The sequence below is a fragment of the Ailuropoda melanoleuca genome, chromosome 9 (assembly GCF_002007445.2).
Source record: "Ailuropoda melanoleuca isolate Jingjing chromosome 9, ASM200744v2, whole genome shotgun sequence".
Taxonomy (NCBI): Eukaryota; Metazoa; Chordata; class Mammalia; order Carnivora; family Ursidae; genus Ailuropoda; species Ailuropoda melanoleuca.
Genome location: NC_048226.1, coordinates 78,133,178 through 78,151,645, shown reverse-complemented (window position 1 = coordinate 78,151,645; position 18,468 = coordinate 78,133,178). Strand labels below are relative to the sequence as shown.

General features: G+C 32.7%; 1 protein-coding gene across 1 annotated transcript in view; it reads left to right on the top strand.

The window, feature by feature from the left end:
• CSMD3 (CUB and Sushi multiple domains 3) overlaps positions 1-18,468 on the top strand; it is a 1,149,842-nt gene that overhangs the window by 1,052,025 nt on the left and 79,349 nt on the right. The window contains 7 exon segments of the mRNA XM_034668518.1: positions 3,552-3,632; positions 4,587-4,700; positions 9,204-9,392; positions 9,774-9,920; positions 12,152-12,340; positions 16,518-16,703; positions 18,221-18,415. Of these exon segments, the coding sequence (XP_034524409.1) occupies positions 3,552-3,632; positions 4,587-4,700; positions 9,204-9,392; positions 9,774-9,920; positions 12,152-12,340; positions 16,518-16,703; positions 18,221-18,415 (1,101 nt within the window).

Sequence of the window (18,468 nt, the reverse complement as noted above, 5' to 3'; positions counted from 1 at the left end):
CTGTAGGCAGATTTAATAATACAGATGTATTCATTTCCTAGGGCTGCTGTAACAAGGTACCATAAACTGGATGTCTTAAGTAAACAGAATTTTTTTTTTTCTCTCACGGTTCTAGTGGCTTGAAGTATGAAATCAGTGTATCGATAAGGTAATATCTCTGAAGGCTGTAGGTCAGGATCCTTCCTTGCCTCATCCTAGCAACTGGTGGTAGCCAGAAATCTTTGGCATTCCAGTCTCTCCCTGTCACGTCTTCACACTATCCATCTCTGTCTTCTCTCTTCTTATATGGACAGCAGACATAGTGGTTTAAGGACCTACCTTAATTCAGTATTACCTCAGATGAACTCATTATATCTGCAACAACCTTATTTCCAAATAACATTCTAAGGTTCTGAGAAAGACATAAATTTTGTAGGGTACTATTCAACTCCGTACAATAAGTATTAAATGACAGGGTTCTACACTGAGATGTTGTCAGAAAGAATGGAAAGACACTGGACACATTTTAGACTTATTTTAGTGAGCAAACCAGTAGAAATTGATGAAGATTGAGAACAGAATTGTTGAAAGCTGTTTATGATTTAATTATTTGTAGTACTTTGTCTTTGAGAGTCAAAAGAAAAACAGATGGTAAGGGGTTTCTTTCAATATTTCCTTCTCCTTTACATTATAGTCAGAATTACATAGTTCAACTGTGAAAAGTATCTCAGGGACTGCTTAAATCTCATTTTCTAGCACTCTGACCCAACAGTTGCTTCTATTTTATGCCCGTTTGCACTTTTACAGTGGAGAGTTATCCTAGCGAATACCGTTTAGAGACTTGTTCCCTCCCAAGGGAGCTAGTGATTTATATGTTATTTAGTAAACATTTGTGTATCCAGAAAAGGTATTTAACCAGGAGATAGAAAATTGGGAATTAAAACACAAATCAGACTTAAAGTCAAAAGAATCATTGAAATCACTTAGGTGGGGATAGTAGAAAATTTGTTCAAAAGGAAGTTTATTCATAACTCAAATCTATAAAATTGATGAACATAGAATTGCTCTTATATGGTAGAGGTGAGAGGCAAGGACATTACACATCCTCAGGCCCTCCATGACCCCAAGGTGATCCCTTGGCTCTGGGAACACAGTTTATAAAACTGTAGGTGATGGTAAAGAACAGAGAATAGGACGGAGTTTAGCTCACAGCACCCAAGTGATGTTGGGAAAGTAGCATAATATCTCTGAACATCATATTCCTCATTAATAATAATTTACAACCCCAGTCTTAAACTCCACAACTAAGTTATGTAGGTCATTCTAAGCATGTTCTACAGATGGCAATCATGAATTCCTCATTGATATAATGTGCTTTTTCTTTAAAATAATAAATTATCATTAACATGATGATCAAAAATAAATTTACCAGCTAACAAAAGTGAAATAATATGTGTGTGGGCATCTCTACAATCCACTAACTTCTGAGTTGATCCCTGTTCTACATCAAGATTAGTTAAGATGCTCTCCACTGAAGCATAGTCTCCTAAGGATTTCTCCCTGGCAGGTTCTCTGTATCGTCCTGTCCCCTTTTTTCAACCTCTTTGGCATTTATTACAATTACTGTTTACCTTGGTTATTGTACTCCTTTTAAGGTCTAAGTTCAGGAAAATTATTTTCAAAATTCTTCATGTTACTCTAACCTAAAATTTTTCTCAAAAATCTGAGTTACACTTTTCCATCCTAGGCTTCTTTCCTAGTAAGTCTTTTCTCTAGTGGTAACCCTTCTGTGTAGAGCAGTGTTTTACTTGCAAATTATCATCATTGCACAGCAAGTGCTTTTATTTTATAAACAGGTTGAAGTACTAGAAGGAAGATGTTTGAAGAGACATACAATTTACAGCAGGAAATTGAAACAAATTTTCCTTGATTCATTCCTCTTCAGCTACATTTTGAAAAATTTTCATCTTGGGGCGCCTGGGTGGCTCAGTCGTTAAGCATCTGCCTTTGGCTCAGGGCGTGATCCCGGAGTCCTGGGATTGAGCCCCACATCAGGGTCCTCCACTAAGAGCCTACTTCTTCCTCTCCCACTCCCCCTGCCTGTGTTCCCTCTCTTGCTGGCTGTCTCTCTCTCTGTCAAATAAATAAATAAAATCTTTAAAAAAAAAGAAAAGAAAAATTTTCATCTTGTTTCTGTCCTTAGTAACCTGGAGGTGTATTCTAATAAATGGCATTTTGTTACACGATGATGAACCCATGCCTGACTTTTTGCTCATGTTTTCTCTTCATCTGAAATGTTCTTATGCACATGATTACCCTTCAGAACTGGGAAAAATTTTACTCATTCTTTAAAATGTGTTTTATCCATCTCCTTTTATAGGAGTCTTTTTTAAGTGGTCCAGTTGATATTCCTCAGTACTCTCATAATTTTCTCACAATAGGGGAAATACTGAAGGTGTGGACTTTGGAGTTAGAGGACAGAGGCTGGAGTCCTGGCTCAGCCCTGTAAGAGTTGTGTGCCAGTTTCTTTATCTGCTCATTGAGATACATACATAATTTAACTCCTAAGTTTAAGTAATAAAATGAAGCATATAAAACATACTTTTTTTCAAATGTTATAATAGTAATCAAGTGTGTTTCTTGACTGAACAAGATTATATTACATTTTTTAAAAATCTCCCTAAAAATGAGACTTTAATCAAGCAAATGATTGTGATATAGATATCAGAAGGGGCTAGTTGTCATGATGCTCAGATTCATAAAGGGCTTTTTTTTTTTGATGGCCTTTAAATTATGCCAAAAGGAATCTTTCTAATGTAATGGAGTTGACCTATTCAAGTGATGTGGATTATTAGAAACATTATATATAGATAGATAGATAGATAGATAGATAGATAGATAGATATTTCATGAATATATTAACATAGCATGTGTGAGAAGGCTGTGGAGTCAGAACTCCTAGGTTCAAATCCCAGTTTTGTCACATTATAGCTGTGTAATTTAGACAAATTCTTTAATTCTCTTTAACAATTTTCTCTTCTATAAAATGGACATAATTATGGACCTAATCATAAATTAATAAAATAAATAACATTTTTGTGAGTTTTTATAAGTAAAGTAATTATAATATTTCCTGGATAGAGTAAGCATTGAGTACCTGTTTACAATTATAACTATAAGCCAGGCACTTTGCTAGGTGCAGGGGATCCTGTGATGAACCTTGGGGAAGATAGGCATTGAACACATAACAAATATGAATATATAATTCCAAATTGTGATCACGCCAAAGAGAAAAATAATGGGTATTATGAAGCACGTAAAAAAAAGGAATAGAATGAGGGTGAGAAATAAAACGTTCCAGGTAAATAGTCTTACCATGAGAAAATATTTTGTTATCTAAGGAATTATCTTACAATATTATGGTATGTTTAAAAATAAATAATTGAAACTTCATAAATTATATCATTTATTTTATGCTTATAAATAACCCTTGCATAATTTTGTTTTTTTTTACATATGTGAATATATACACCTTCTCAGAAAAGGAATAAACATATTGTCTATTTTTATAGCTTATCAACTAAGAGTGTGCCAGCCTCCACCACCTGTACCCAATGCTGAAATTTTGACAGAAGATGATGAATTCGAAATAGGTAAAGTCTGATAAATTCTTTTTTAAAAAAAACATACTGTTAGTAGAGATATTTGCTTAAAAAGAAACAGAAAGAATAGTAGCAATTATCTGGGACCCTCTTTCTCTGGATTGTTGAGGAATGTTGGGAATTCTTAAAATGGACAGCAGAGACAAGACCAAAAGGGAGTATAGGCAAAAGCAAGAATTCTGTTATCTCTAGGACATGCAACTGAAAAACCAGTATGGGATTTGAACTATATAACTGTATTCTGCTGGTTTCTTCTAAATTATTATTTTGTTGCCTTTTCTGACACACTAATGTTCTTTGAATTCAGGCTAAGCCTAAAACATACAATGAAGACTATATAGGGTATATTAGAAGATATGCATTATTTTCATATCTTTGAAAACAAGTTGTGGATTATGGTCAGTTTGATTAAAAAAAAAGTCCTTTTAAAACTAGGTTGGAAATTCAATCCCAATAATGTCTCATATTTTGAAAAATGATGTAACAAAAGAATGTTGCCATAACAAACTCTTTTCATTATCATAATATTGACTTTGGTTGAGAAATGAAAAAAATATTAATGACTCCTGTAAATTTAATCTTAATATAAAAGCAATAACTTTGAATCCTTTTAACTGCTTGATATATTTTTAATGAATACCGTAACTATACCAACTAGATTGTTTCCTTACCATTACTGTTTATATCCAACTGGTACATGTCAGTTTGATCTTACTGTAGTAAGATCTAATTTAAGATCTAATTTACTCTTGGCTTCAGTTCTGATTGGTCAGTATCCATGAAGTAGTTGTAGTTCAATATTTTGAATATTGTTCCTGCTTGTAACTAATAGAATTTTATACTGATTGAAAATGACTGAAAGAAAAAATATTCTGCAATATTTACAGATTTTACCATTATGTTGTTGCCTATCTGAAGCTTCTTTTTTTTTTTTTTTAATAATAGGTGACATTATTAGGTATCAGTGTCTTCCAGGATTTACTTTGGTTGGCAATGCAATTCTGACATGCAGATTAGGAGAACGACTCCAGATGGATGGAGCACCTCCAGTTTGTCAGGGTACCAATTCTTATGATTATTGATCTTTAAGTATTTGTTTTATGTTTGATTAAATAATGGCAAAATTGAGAAAAGTCTATTTTGCATAAATATTAAATATTTAACTGGCCATGTTAAAGTTATATGACTCATATGTGGTATATTTTATTACATTATTTCTTAGATTTAACTTTAAATATTATTTATTCTTCCAAGGTTTACTTTTTTTTTTAGTTTATCCCAAAGTCAGTTCAATATATTTGAATTAATTTTGCCATGAGGGATGGAAATGGAGATGGAAAATAAGAGAAACCTTAAAGTCTCCAAAATTGATTGCCTTTATTTGAAATAGTTTCAGTTCTAACCACTAAATTCATTAAACTTTAATGGAGTACCTGTTAAGCTGTTAAGCATGAAATTTTGAGTAAAAACAAGCAAGCAAAAAACATGCTATAAATGGTCCCTGCTGTGAGGGCAACATGGTTTAAGGGATGTGACAGCCTTATAAGTTGTAGCAACTTATAGGTGGTAGCAATAGAGTGTCAGGAAACAGGCCAGGGGGCTATCAAATCATGTAATGTTTAGTTGTTTATGGGCAGGCAAAGCTTGATGGAGGCATTGCTCCCTGAGTCTTGGTTCCATATTATAAGTGAGACTTTGGTAGAATAGAGATAGACAAATAGTGGTCCAAGTGACAGATGAATATACAAAGACACAGAAGTAAAAAAAAAACCAAAAAAACCCAAAAAAAACCAGAAGTATAGATTTCAAGGAATATGGAATTACAAGGGCAAGACCCTGACGGACCTTGAATAATGTGCGAGAGTTTTGATGTTCAGAAATCATATATTGTTAATTTGTGTAACCCCTTTGGGCCCAGAACAGTGCCCACTACATGGTAACTAATTATAAATATTGGTTAATTTGAATAAAATTGAATTGAACTTGTCTCTTCCCAGATTTTCTTAGGTTACTTCCTTCTTTGGGGTTTATTACTGAGAAGTGGAAGTCTGTTTCCTGTGCAGTATCTTAACTGTTAAAATGAACCTAAAACAAAAATTCTGTTTATTATTCCAAACATGATAAAAGTAGGAATTAACATTTAATTTTCTACCTCACTGGAATCCTTACAATAAAATGGAAGGATTTTCACAAGGGGCTTTACCGAAAGACATGTTTGATGTAAAAACTAACACCAATGTGAAAATTTTCCTTTCTCTTAGTCAATGACGTTAGAACATCTTGAGGTTGTTTGGATTTTGTGAAGTCTATCACCTGTAATCTTAATATTTAATGTCATTCATTCAATTTCCTCCTTTATACAAGACTACCTTTAGCTACTTTGGATTATGTAGGATACAGATTCAGACATTTAGACATGTGAATGTGGAGGATACAATTTTAGCCTTTTGGGAAGTTATATACAGAAAAAAACTTGGGCAGACACAGGAATTTGTGAACAAGCTATTACATGTCAGGACTTCTTTTTTGACCACAGTATATAAATACGTTGTGAGCTCTTGGAAGGCAATACTTAATGTTTTTTTGTTTTTTGTTTTTGGTATCTGGATCCCAATTTAATAAATTTCTAAAAATTAAAATAAAACAATCCAGATAACCAGCTATTTAGTAATCCCTCACCTCTCAGACTTTCAATATTTTGTTTCTAAAATCAGAATTTCCTATAATTAATAATTGCATCTCTTCGTATTCTATGTACTATGGAGAATACAAATAAGACTAATTTTTATCTCATAATGACACTTCAGATACAAGCTAAAAAGTAGTAAATCATCCCTCAGAATTAGTTATGCAGTGTTACTATATTAATTAATTGACCAGTTACTTAAGCCAAAACTCTGACTTTACATTTTTTTTCTTTATTTTAGTTAATTCACAAGCTTGCTAAAATAGTCATTCTTTTTGGAGTCTGTTAGAATTAATATGCATTGTTTTTAGTCTATCTTAAATTATTTAATATTTTTTCACTTTTCCTAAAGGGGCTGCATCCATTTTGTTATTCTTCCCTTTATCCTTTTAGTTTTCTATATCACGCTTAAAATATGGAAAGCAATTCTAAATGTTTTGCTCTTTAAAGCGTTTGATATAAATGAAGTAAAATGGGAGGTATATTTGATGGTTAAAACTGTGGAGTCCATCCAGCTGAACTGTGATACTTTATGCATTTTGAACTTTCTGAGCATCAGTTCCCCCATGTGTATAATGGCGGTAAATATTGTACACATTTTCCAAAGTTGTTGTGACAAGTGACATAAGGCACAAAAGGTGCTTAACAGTGTCTTAACATGTAGTCACAATCAATAAATATGTCTCTTATTCTTGACAGTTGTTGGGCTCCCAATATGTGTTGAATAATATGAAAATAGGTTAATTTGTATATTTATCACAAATTATTTTGAATCCTATCAGTTTTTCAAAAGTAATATGGAGTATTTATTCAGTTAGAATATTGGGGCCAACACATGAATAAGACATGGCACTTGCTCTTCAATAACCAGAGCCTAGGAAGGGAGACCAAGAAAAATATAAGGAAATAGCCATGAAATTGCTAACTGCAATAATAAAAGCAAACATTACGGAGACACCGAGAAAGAAATCAACAATTCTGTTCAGGTTGATGGAGGAGAGGTTCAGGAAGTATTTCACAAAGGATGAGACACTTCATCTGGGGGTTGAAATGCACTAACATTTCAAATGCAGCAGATGAAAGAAGGACATTTGAAACAGAAGCATGAAGGAATGTGCAGAGTTCAAAAAGCTGTAAGTAGTTCATCCAATAGGTTTGGAGCATTTCATTTCAGTGGCGGAGCAGCAGGAAACAAAGTTGGTGAGGTAGGCAAGGACTGAACTTGGAGGACTTTGTGTCAAATTCTGAAGTTGCTAAATGGTTTTTGTGACGAAGTAACGTGCTCAGTAACCCAAAAAAAATACTTAGCTAAGTATTCCAGAGGTATTAAATAGCTGAGCACGCACTAAATAAACCCTTCCTTAAAACTTAGTTTCTCATAGTTATATATATCTATCATTTCAATATGCCATAGCTATATATTCATGAATGTTCTTCAGCTTTGACTCAAATTTTCCATTCCATTTCTAACTTCAAGTTAACCTTTTTGTTTATTTAAATAGTCGTCCTTTTGTGAAAAGCAATGCTCAGGTTCCTCTTTTTAGACTGAGAATGACCTGCTGCCATTTACTGCAATATTATTTTTGAATTAATTATTTTTGAAAAATCTACAAATCATATCCAAAAAGCAAGTGTCTCAGATTGAAGTAAAAGAAACAGAAGTAAAAGCCAAAAAATGAAAAAATAAAACAGCTCTTAAATATTTTAGCTTTACTATATTCTATATTTAATGTTGTATTTTTACTATATTTAACTCTGTTATATTCTACAGTCAATTTCCAAACATCTCAATATTAGTTATGGTGGCTTTTATTTTTTTTAAATATTTTTATTATATTATGTTATTCACCATACCGTACATCCCTGGTTTTTGATATAAAGTTCGATGATTCATTAGCTGCGTATAACACCCAGTGCACCATGCAATATGTGCCCTCCTTACTACCCATCACCAGCCTATCCCATTCCCCCACCCCCTCCCCTCTGAAGCCCTCAGTTTGTTTTTCAGAGTCCATAGTCTCTCATGCTTCTATTTTTGAATTATTTCTTTTCAAGTTATTAACTTGATTAAAGACAATTATATGCTGCCCTAATCCAGTAGTTTGCTTATTCTTTTCCATCCTTATACCACATGGAGACTTTATAACTCAAAATATTTCATTGTCCTTGCATCCAGGAAATGATAAATATATAAATCCTTCATCTAGTCATTTATATTCCAGCAACTATATTTGGTTATTCCAAGCCTAGCTCATTCACACAAAGAACTGAAAGATAATTGGTAACCTAAAATTGTGTAAAATTTTCATGGTTTAACCACATTTCTGAGATCGGGAGTAGCCTTGCCCAGAATAAATACTCTTGAAAGAGTACAGTTTCTTGTCTGGTCTTACATACCTGAATGAGCTAAAGTTTGAGGAGAGAAGAGAGTGAGTTAAAAAAAAATAATAAGGAAGGAAAAGGACAGGCAAAGACCTAGATGAGAAAGGCAGGAGGAGGGACATAAGAAGATGAAGAAAGGTAGGGGAAGAATATAAAGAAATCGAAGGAGATAAATATCTTACCTTTTAATTATCTATGTATTTATAATACAGGAGATAAATGTCTTATTTTAAATTATCTATGTATTTATTATACAGAAAAGTAATGAATCTTCCATGTAATTAAAAAAAAAGGAAATCAGTACCATAATTTTTGGGTAATATCTCCATTTTTGAGCTGCAAGCTTAATACAAATTATCTCTTCTAACACATTATTCAAAGTATTATCTCCTTTATAGTTATTAGACATGAAAGCAGAGTACCAGGTGTTTAAAATGCAGTTTTCGCTTAGGTCTAAAAGACTAGCTTGATTTAATGATATCTTTCTTTGATAGTGCTCTGCCCCGCCAATGAATTACGGCTAGATTCCACAGGAGTCATATTGAGCCCTGGATATCCTGACAGTTACCCAAATCTTCAAATGTGTGCCTGGAGCATCTCAGTAGAAAAAGGATATAATATCAGCATGTTTGTAGAGTTCTTCCAGACAGAAAAGGAATTTGATGTTCTTCAGGTGTATGATGGTAACCACGGTTTATATTTACTGCATATTCAAAAATTCAGTTCAGCTACTCTAGTTATACTTGCAGACTGTCAGTGTAAATGACTGCTCTTAATGTTTTATTTTATCTTACAATTATTTTTAGAAGTATGAACATCCAGTTTATCTACATACCATGTGAAAACTGTAGTTATCTTATTATTTTACAAATTGTAGACTCTTCAGCTGTGGAATTAAATGTTTTAAACAAAGATACTATGTTTTAAGTTACTGTTGATGAAATAAATTGGCTTTGGAGGAATGTCACCATATATAATACTATTCTAACTATATAAAATATCAAAGATAAGTTGGAACATAATTGTTCAGCTGTGTCTAAAATTGTATTATTTTCTTTCCAAAGGACCAAATATTCAAAGTCCAGTGCTTATTTCCCTCAGTGGAGATTACTCTTCTGCTTTTAATATAACAAGCAATGGTCACGAAGTATTTCTGCAATGGTCAGCAGATCATGGCAATAACAAAAAAGGCTTCCGGATAAGATATATAGGTATGTGATACAACTTCAGTACACATCTCACCTACATCCTCGGTATGGTTGTGGCTACAGAGCACAAGCACAGACATTACCCAATTAGATGTGAATCTAAATCACAGTTCCTCCACTGAGGCTTCTTGAGCACTTTATGTAACCTCTCTGTGTCTCAGCGTCCCCACTGTCATGATAATCCTACCTCTTGGGACTTTTGAAAAGATTAAAAGCATTTAGGATATAGATGACTTATATATGTTAATTATAAGTTAAACTGATATTTTGAATGCTTTTTCCCCAATAGATTTGTTTCCTTTGCATTCTCACAAAAGAGTAACATTGTTGCTCAAATGTGCTATCTGACCTATTTAATAAGGCCTTTCTATGAGAAGGTTAAACAAAAGATGAATATTCCATGGTAAAAATCTTTGTTTTTGTTATTTTCCATCTATTTGTGATACTTGCTAAATAAGTCTATTGTTGAAAGGGAAATGACCAACACATCATTAAAAACCTTTAGTTTTGAAAAAAAGAATTGTTTTGTCATTACTGCTTTTCGCTGAGTGGTATTTAGAAAGATATGGGCTGAAAATCCTTTTTAATATCAAGATGAAATAACTTTTCTGTATGCATTCCTGTTTATAAGGTCTAATGATTCTGAACCAATAATTTTCTTTTCTTGTTGAATAAGTGTATATAAATAGTTCTTCATTGTACAAAGATTATATTCCTTTTTTTCCCCACCATCCTAAATCATGTCAGAGGCATGGCTATGTGCTCAATAACAGGATATTTGAGAACTAATCCGGCATCTCTTTCTGTACAGTGCTTGGACCATGTCTCCCCAAGCCAAGGCTCATTGCTAATCAGTTCAACTGAAAATTACTTTCATAAATATTTTATAAACAATTCTGACAAAACAATTCTAGACATAACTTCAATAAATTTTGAATTTTAGTCTTTAAAATGTACTCTCATATTTACCCATTTATATAAGTTGGCATATATAGTACACAAATTAATTTTTGTGTGTTTACTCTAACTTTAAAACTATAAGATGATAGTTTGATTTTAATTTTAACAATTTGTCTTTTACATTTTAGAATTGACTTTTCACTAATATCACAATGCTAATATCTATATGAATTTTGTCCTACAATAGATTTGTATTAAATTTTTTAAAAAAATGTTATTAGGCATGCAAAGAAGAAATGTTTAAAAAAATTCAAATATATGTCCCAGTCATCATTAAATATTTTTTCATATCTGAATCTATGTTTCTGTCATATGAACAATATAAATGTCTTTTTATTAAATTTGTGCCCAAAGATGGAATTTAAAAGTCAGTACATCAAATTGTAGTTTTAATGATCATAATAACTTAAAGGGAAATTATTCAAATCAATTATAAGCATTAAATTGACTATATTATAGACTAAATCCTTATTTATGTTGATATTCATGATAAATTTTGATATAAATATATTGAAAACACAACTTTAACCCCAAGAATAGCTTGACATATTGTATATTCTTCCTTTAGAAATAACAGGTTATGACATATATATTCCAAGTCCAACTCTTTCTTCCTAGTTACCACTAAAGTCTTATTTTTCTCAGATGAATACATTGAAGTTTCAAAGGGTAAATGGATCCTGCCAGGCTGAATAGTCTTAAAAGTACATATATATGAAAAAGGCATTTGACATTATCTTTTGACATTTCAGACTTCAGAAGATGAAGAAAGTTTTATTTTATTGACATTTTTATCACCATATGTAAGCATTCTTGACAGCATGGAAACTCTAATAAACTGGGAGAGAGGACTATGGAATGTGGGGGGTCTATTTAGACATCAACCAAAATGAAATGCATGACCTAACATGATACAGGTGTCTGGAAATCACTTCAAAGTTACATGCAAACAACATGCTCCAAAACATTACTACCAAGACTGTGGCATTTAGGTCCTTCAAATTACAAAAAGTACAGCTTCCAAAATTCACTGAAATATTTGAAGGGCTTTTGAACCACCAGGGTGTTAAAAATATGTATATTTCAAACCTCTTCTGTGATGATAAAAAGTTCAGAGTTAGTTTTGTCTCCCAAAAGTTATGTCAACAGATTGTCAAGAGAATAGATTATATGATGTTCATAGGAAGTACAATTCACACAGGTGGCAATTACAATGCTGGATTGTAAAGCATTTCTGATTTAATTATACAGTGATTCTTTTGTCTTTTGAAAAGCTTTCTACTGTAGTACACCAGAATCTCCACCTCATGGATACATTATCAGTCAGACAGGTGGACAACTTAATAGTGTGGTCCGCTGGGCCTGTGACCGAGGATTCCGACTTGTTGGGAAAAGCAGTGCTGTGTGCAGAAAGTCTTCCTATGGGTATCATGCATGGGATGCGCCGGTCCCTGCTTGTCAAGGTGAAGTATAGTACCCCCAAATGGAAAAACACATTAATAATAGATTAACCCTGTTTAACTTTTGCATTTGGATCATTGAAACTTTCAAAAATATAAATATTCAGAAGCATATTATAGATGCCCCTCTTGAAAATAAGACTTAAACATGCAGAATGATAAATTTGAGAGGAGACACATTGTTTTATATTTCTTCATTTGTTGTGTGATTAATGCCTTTATTCTAACCACTCATACACCTGTGTATACTTAAAAATTTTATTATTATTATTATTTTATTTTATTTTTGAGAGAGAGCACACACGAGAAAGTGGGGTGGGGAGGGGCAGAAGGAGAGGGAGAGAGAGAATCTTAAGCAGGTTCCATGTCCAGCACAGAGCCCCACATGGGGCTCAATATCACAACCCTGAGATCATGACCTGAGCCACAATCAGGAGTCCAATGCTTAACCAACTGAGCCACCCAGGTGCCCCTATCTGTACACATTTTACTCATACATCTACCATTCCCATTACTTTGCTGTCAGAAAATGATTGATGCAGAGCTGGAGATTGCTTTAGTGTGGAGTCTGCAGAGAGAAAAGAGAGGATAAGAGTGGGCAGGGTCACTGAAGACTTTCATTCTGATTGTGCAAAAATGTGCTCTCAAAGCAACAAATTTAAAAGAAGAAAATGTAGCCAGCCAGCCACCACATCGTTTTTTTCTTCACTGTTTAGCTAACTTAACAGAGATAGGTCTTTCCTTTTCATTTCTATTTTAAGAATTGAGGCACTGTCAGAGCAAACAGAATGACAAGCTTCCTATTCAACAAATGGCATATTTTAGATCTTTGGATTAGATCTTGTTTTTAAAATGTAGTCTCTTAGCTACGTGTAGTCATAAAGACAAGTGCAACATCAGTTATATAAGAAAATCTAATGTCGTTGGACTTTGAAAATCTTTAATATTTAGGATACCACATTATTTTTCCCATATGAAATTTAAATTTATATTTGATTTATTCTACCCAGTATTACGAGGGGTATTAAACAACTATGAACCCTCACATTAAAAAACGCAGAATATTCTCAGTTAATAAATAATGTGTCTTGCCTATAATCTACTTATCAGAAGGAATTTATATAAAACAAATAAAATATAAAGTAGATCAATTAAAATTTAAAATTGAACATCAGCAAGTTAAAATAAACATAGATATTACCAAACACCTGAAATGGGTTCTTTTACCTGTTAAACTGTAATTTTAATTCATGAAAAGATAACTCTCACAGGTATGTATAAATAAATGAGAAATGAAAGAACTATTGTTTCCTCATTCCATTGATGCAGGAAATATTAATCACTTATTAGAATTCTGTGAAGAGTCATACACTTAATGGCTTATCAACATTGAAAAAGCTGACTTCATGCTGAATAGATACATTTTAATAAACTATCAAAACATCTGCTTTTCTTTGACTAATGAATAGTATTCACAAATGCTTAGTATTTCCCAGAATTGGTTTGGAAAAGAAGAGTTAAATCAAAATATTAAATTAAATTAAATTAAAAAGGTATTTGGCATAGTAAAATGATAACATGTTTATAATTCAAGGAGCCATTTCCAAAATTGATCTTTCATTATCACTGAAACAATTTTAAAAGATTAATTAGTTAATAAAAACCTTTGCTTCATGTGACCTATCCGTATTTGAACATAGCTAATTAAAATGAACTGGCTAAATGTCATTGGGAAGAGCTATTCACATAATGCAAATTTTTGTTTTGTTCCACGTTTTATATTCTTCAGTCATTTTTATTCTTTATTTCTTCAGTTTCTGTATACATCCTCATATATATTTGCTTGAGCAACAGTTACAGTATATGAACACAGTAGAAGATAGAAAATCTGGTCTTCTATTTCTAGTTGGGTTTAGGCAGGTGTTTTATTTGTCTACACATCAAATAACCCTTCACTGATTTCCTCTCCTTCAGAAATTGGAACCAGTCTCATCCCACTATGCAGTTGGGTATTGTACAGTGTTATGTAGAAACAGTCACTTTGCATTCTCTGCCTTGCTTTTAATCTGTGTTAATCTGAGAGTTCTGTAGAGAAGCCTCTGGGACAGCCACTCAGTGATAATGGTTCTTTTGAAATTGATTTTTTTTTTTTTTACACCTGAGAAGTTAAGTTGTAATCTACCCATAGGCATAGTTGTGCTATCATTTGAGTGTGTTGCCATTTTCTTAGGTCTAAAATATAGCCATTTTATACTGACCACATATGTGAAACCTATTCTTTTTAAACTTTATTTCCTTTCTACTTTGATCTAAGTTCAAAACCTCCACTACTCCAATAATGTATAGTTGATTTTTTAAAAAATCAGTAAATACACAGTCTTCGGCGGGGTTCAGTACGGAGATGACTTATTACAAATTGAAATTCCCAAAAGTCCTAAGTGGAAATATCAACATTGCCTGAACAGACATCAGGGAACCATTTATGTTTGCAGCATGATAGCAGGGATAATAACATAATTATATGAGATTGCTTATATAATTTTTAAGTCAATGTTACTGCTTTTCTGTTCATTATTTGCAGGTTATCCGATTACGAAAGATCAAACTGTTCACTAGTAGGGAGTCTGCCATTCAATCTTGTGAACTTCATATAGATTTCACTAAAATATTCCACTTCATAGTAAAATTCACGTGGATTAATTAAAATTAAACACCTAAGTGGTAGGTTTTCTAAAAGAAGTCGAAACAATCTGGGGCGCCTGAGTGGCGCAGTCGTTAAGCGTCTGCCTTCGGCTCAGGGCGTGATCAAGGCATTCAGAGATCGCCCACATCGGGCTCCTTCGCTGGGAGCCTGCTTCTTCCTCTCCCACTCCCTTGCTGTGTTCCCTCTCTCACTGGCTGTCTCTCTGTCGCATAAATAAATAAAATCTTTAAAAAAAAAAAAAAGTTGAAACAATCTTAGGTTGAAATGAAAGATAGGTAACTAGAACACAAGTCTGTAAATACTAAAACCGGACTCTGTTTTCTGTTATTTCTTTTAATATGAGAAAAATGTAGTTATAAGTCTGGTATATTTTATAGGAAACCTAGAAGACTAGATAGGTCAGCATTCGGAAATTTTCTGATTTTATAGAGGTAATACAGTACATATACCAGATGTTACATAACTCCAGCTGGCTGTGGAGCTGTATCCATAAACAAATACACTAATTTTTGTGCAGACATATGTACAAATATTTACACATATCTGAATATGATATAAAAGATAAAAATAATCTCATTTTAATCAGGGCTTTGGTGCCAAATATATTTGTTGAAAGCTTATGTTTTTTCTTTGTTTTTGGAGATGCACAAGTGTACTTGTAGAGCAAAGATGGCAATCAATCTTAGAGTGTATCTGTATAGTCATTTGAATTTATGAGATGTGAAAATACCTGATACACAATACAGTAAATAAAAAATTTTACTGTAATCATCACATTATGAGAAAACTAATTTCACCTAAATCAGATTTATTGTAGATGAAAAACAAGACATCTAAGACATATCAATGAAATGCAGGATGATTCAACCTGGGTTTTAAGACAATATGTCCAGGCCCTATATTTATTAAACATGTTGATCACATGATAATCTATGGATGGTGTCCAAGCACATAGAGTTTGGACCTAAGACAAATCAATATCCAGCTTCCAGTTAAAATAAATATATGCATCTATGCATTGTATTCCTGATACAGGCAAAGTCCTGATGAGTATTAGTTACCAACACCTTTACAATCTTTAATAATTATCTGATTAATTGACCAAACTTGCTGTGTGGTGGCCCAGTTATGCATTAGCTCTAGATACACTTTATATTTACCCAATTTTCATTCTCATATAATCTATATGAATGCTGATAACCATGCACACACTAACAAGAAACCGAGTAAGAAACCCAGAAATAAAGCATTAATAATGTATGGATTCACCAATAAAAAAAAACATTCAATAGGAGTTTGAAATAAATTATTCAAAAAGTTATGGTTCAGGAAAGCTTTTCTAGGAGATATTCTGAAATTGTTTCAGAGGAGTTAATAAAATCCCAAATAGTTTTACATGCTTTACAATTAAAGAGCTTTATCTACTAAAGTAAGTATTTTTCTGTTTCTGTGATTTTGTACATGTATTCATTCTAGCAATTTCCTGTGGGATTCCTAAAGCTCCAACAAATGGAGGAATACTCACAACAGACTACTTGGTAGGAACCCGAGTTACCTATTTTTGTAATGATGGATATAGATTGTCATCTAAGGAACTTACCACAGCCATATGTCAATCAGATGGAACTTGGAGCAATCATAACAAGACCCCTCGCTGTGTTGGTATGTGTGTGAAGGAAATGGTATCATTTGTGTTTCTATTGGCATCTTGTATGCTTTACAAGTTTATGTATTGTTCAAATTTTAGAACTAATGCCTGGAATGAAATGGGATGTCTAAGAGGGAAATAAAAGTTAATTAAGCTGTCTTGTACTATGAACAATTAGAAGACAGTATAAGGACATAAATTCCAGAATATTTATGTCAAAAATTAAAGTGAATTTTATTTTACATACCAAAGTTTCACTTACTTCATAAAAATTCACTCATCAGTTAACATGTACTTTCTGTATATATACTTGAAAAAAAATTTAAGGATTTATAATTAATAAAATTATATTCCAAAACATTCAGCTCTGATTTTTATAAGGACAAAAGATGTTGCTAAAATGATCTATAACTTTCAACTTTCATCAGTATTCTTCAGGTTACTTACATTTAGAGTATTCCCATTGCTTTCATTACTACTTTAATAGGTAAATGAATATTATGTAATGGTGACAGCTAATAGTTCTGTTAAAATATTTGGTAGCAAAAGAATTGGAAAATGTTGGCTTAAATAAGGTTTTTTGTTTGTCTATATTACATTTATTTCTTCTCACTTAATACTAACATATCAACTTCGTTGTCATTTCATTTAAAATGACAGTTGTTAAATTATGTACAGTCTTAACATAGGTATTGAATAATGCCTCTGTTTATCTTATGCTGAACAAGTTTTGAATTAGCCAAAGTTTACAATACAACTCTTACACAAAAACACCATTCTCATAAAATAGATTACCTCAAAAACAGTCCTTCCAAAATTTCTGAATTAATGAGAATATGTTGTTTCCATATATTGCCTATTGTGACCAGCACTGCAATGAACATAAGCATGCAGATATCTCTTTGAGATCCTGATTTCATTTCCTTTGGATGAATACCCAGGTTGGGATTGCTGAATCATATGGTAGTTCTCGTTTTAATTTTTTGAGGATCTTCCATACTGGCTCTACATATATATTCCATAATGGCTCTGCCAGTTTACATTCCCACCAATTATACCAGGGTTCCTTTTTTCCTACATCCTGTCATTTGTATCTCGTAAAAAAGGGAAGGAAGATTTCAAAAAGGATACTTTTAAATCAGCTTCAAAGAAAAGAGAAATTTTTAACAAATTAATATAATTGGAATGCATATTAAGGAATAAATATGGATATGATAATACAAAAAAAAAGAAAGAAGTGGGTAGAGGTAAGGCAGTAATAAAGATTCTGGGTAAACAGAATAATATGTACACAGACTTTGAAGTGTGAAATAGTATAACATATTCAAGGAACTGCCAGCAATGCTGTAGAGCTGGGGGAGTGGAAAAGATTGACATGGAAAATAATTTTTTAAAAATGTTAAAGGACTTTGGCACAATAGTGAATGAGTTAAGGTAGTGGTAGATGTAGAGGATGGAATAGGTACAAGATGCAGTTAAGAAATAGAACAGACATGACTGATTAACATTTCTGTTCTTGGTTTTTGTACAGTTGTTACATGTCCAAGCATCAATTCCTTTACCTTGGAACACGGAAGATGGCGAATTGTGAATGGCTCCCATTATGAATACAAAACTAAGGTAGTTTTCAGCTGTGATCCTGGTTATCATGGACTAGGTCCTGCTTCTATCGAATGTCTTCCTAATGGTACCTGGAGTTGGAGAAATGAAAGACCGTATTGCCAAAGTAAGTATCCACTCAACTAAACTTATTTCATAAGCTATTTTTTTTTAGAATTT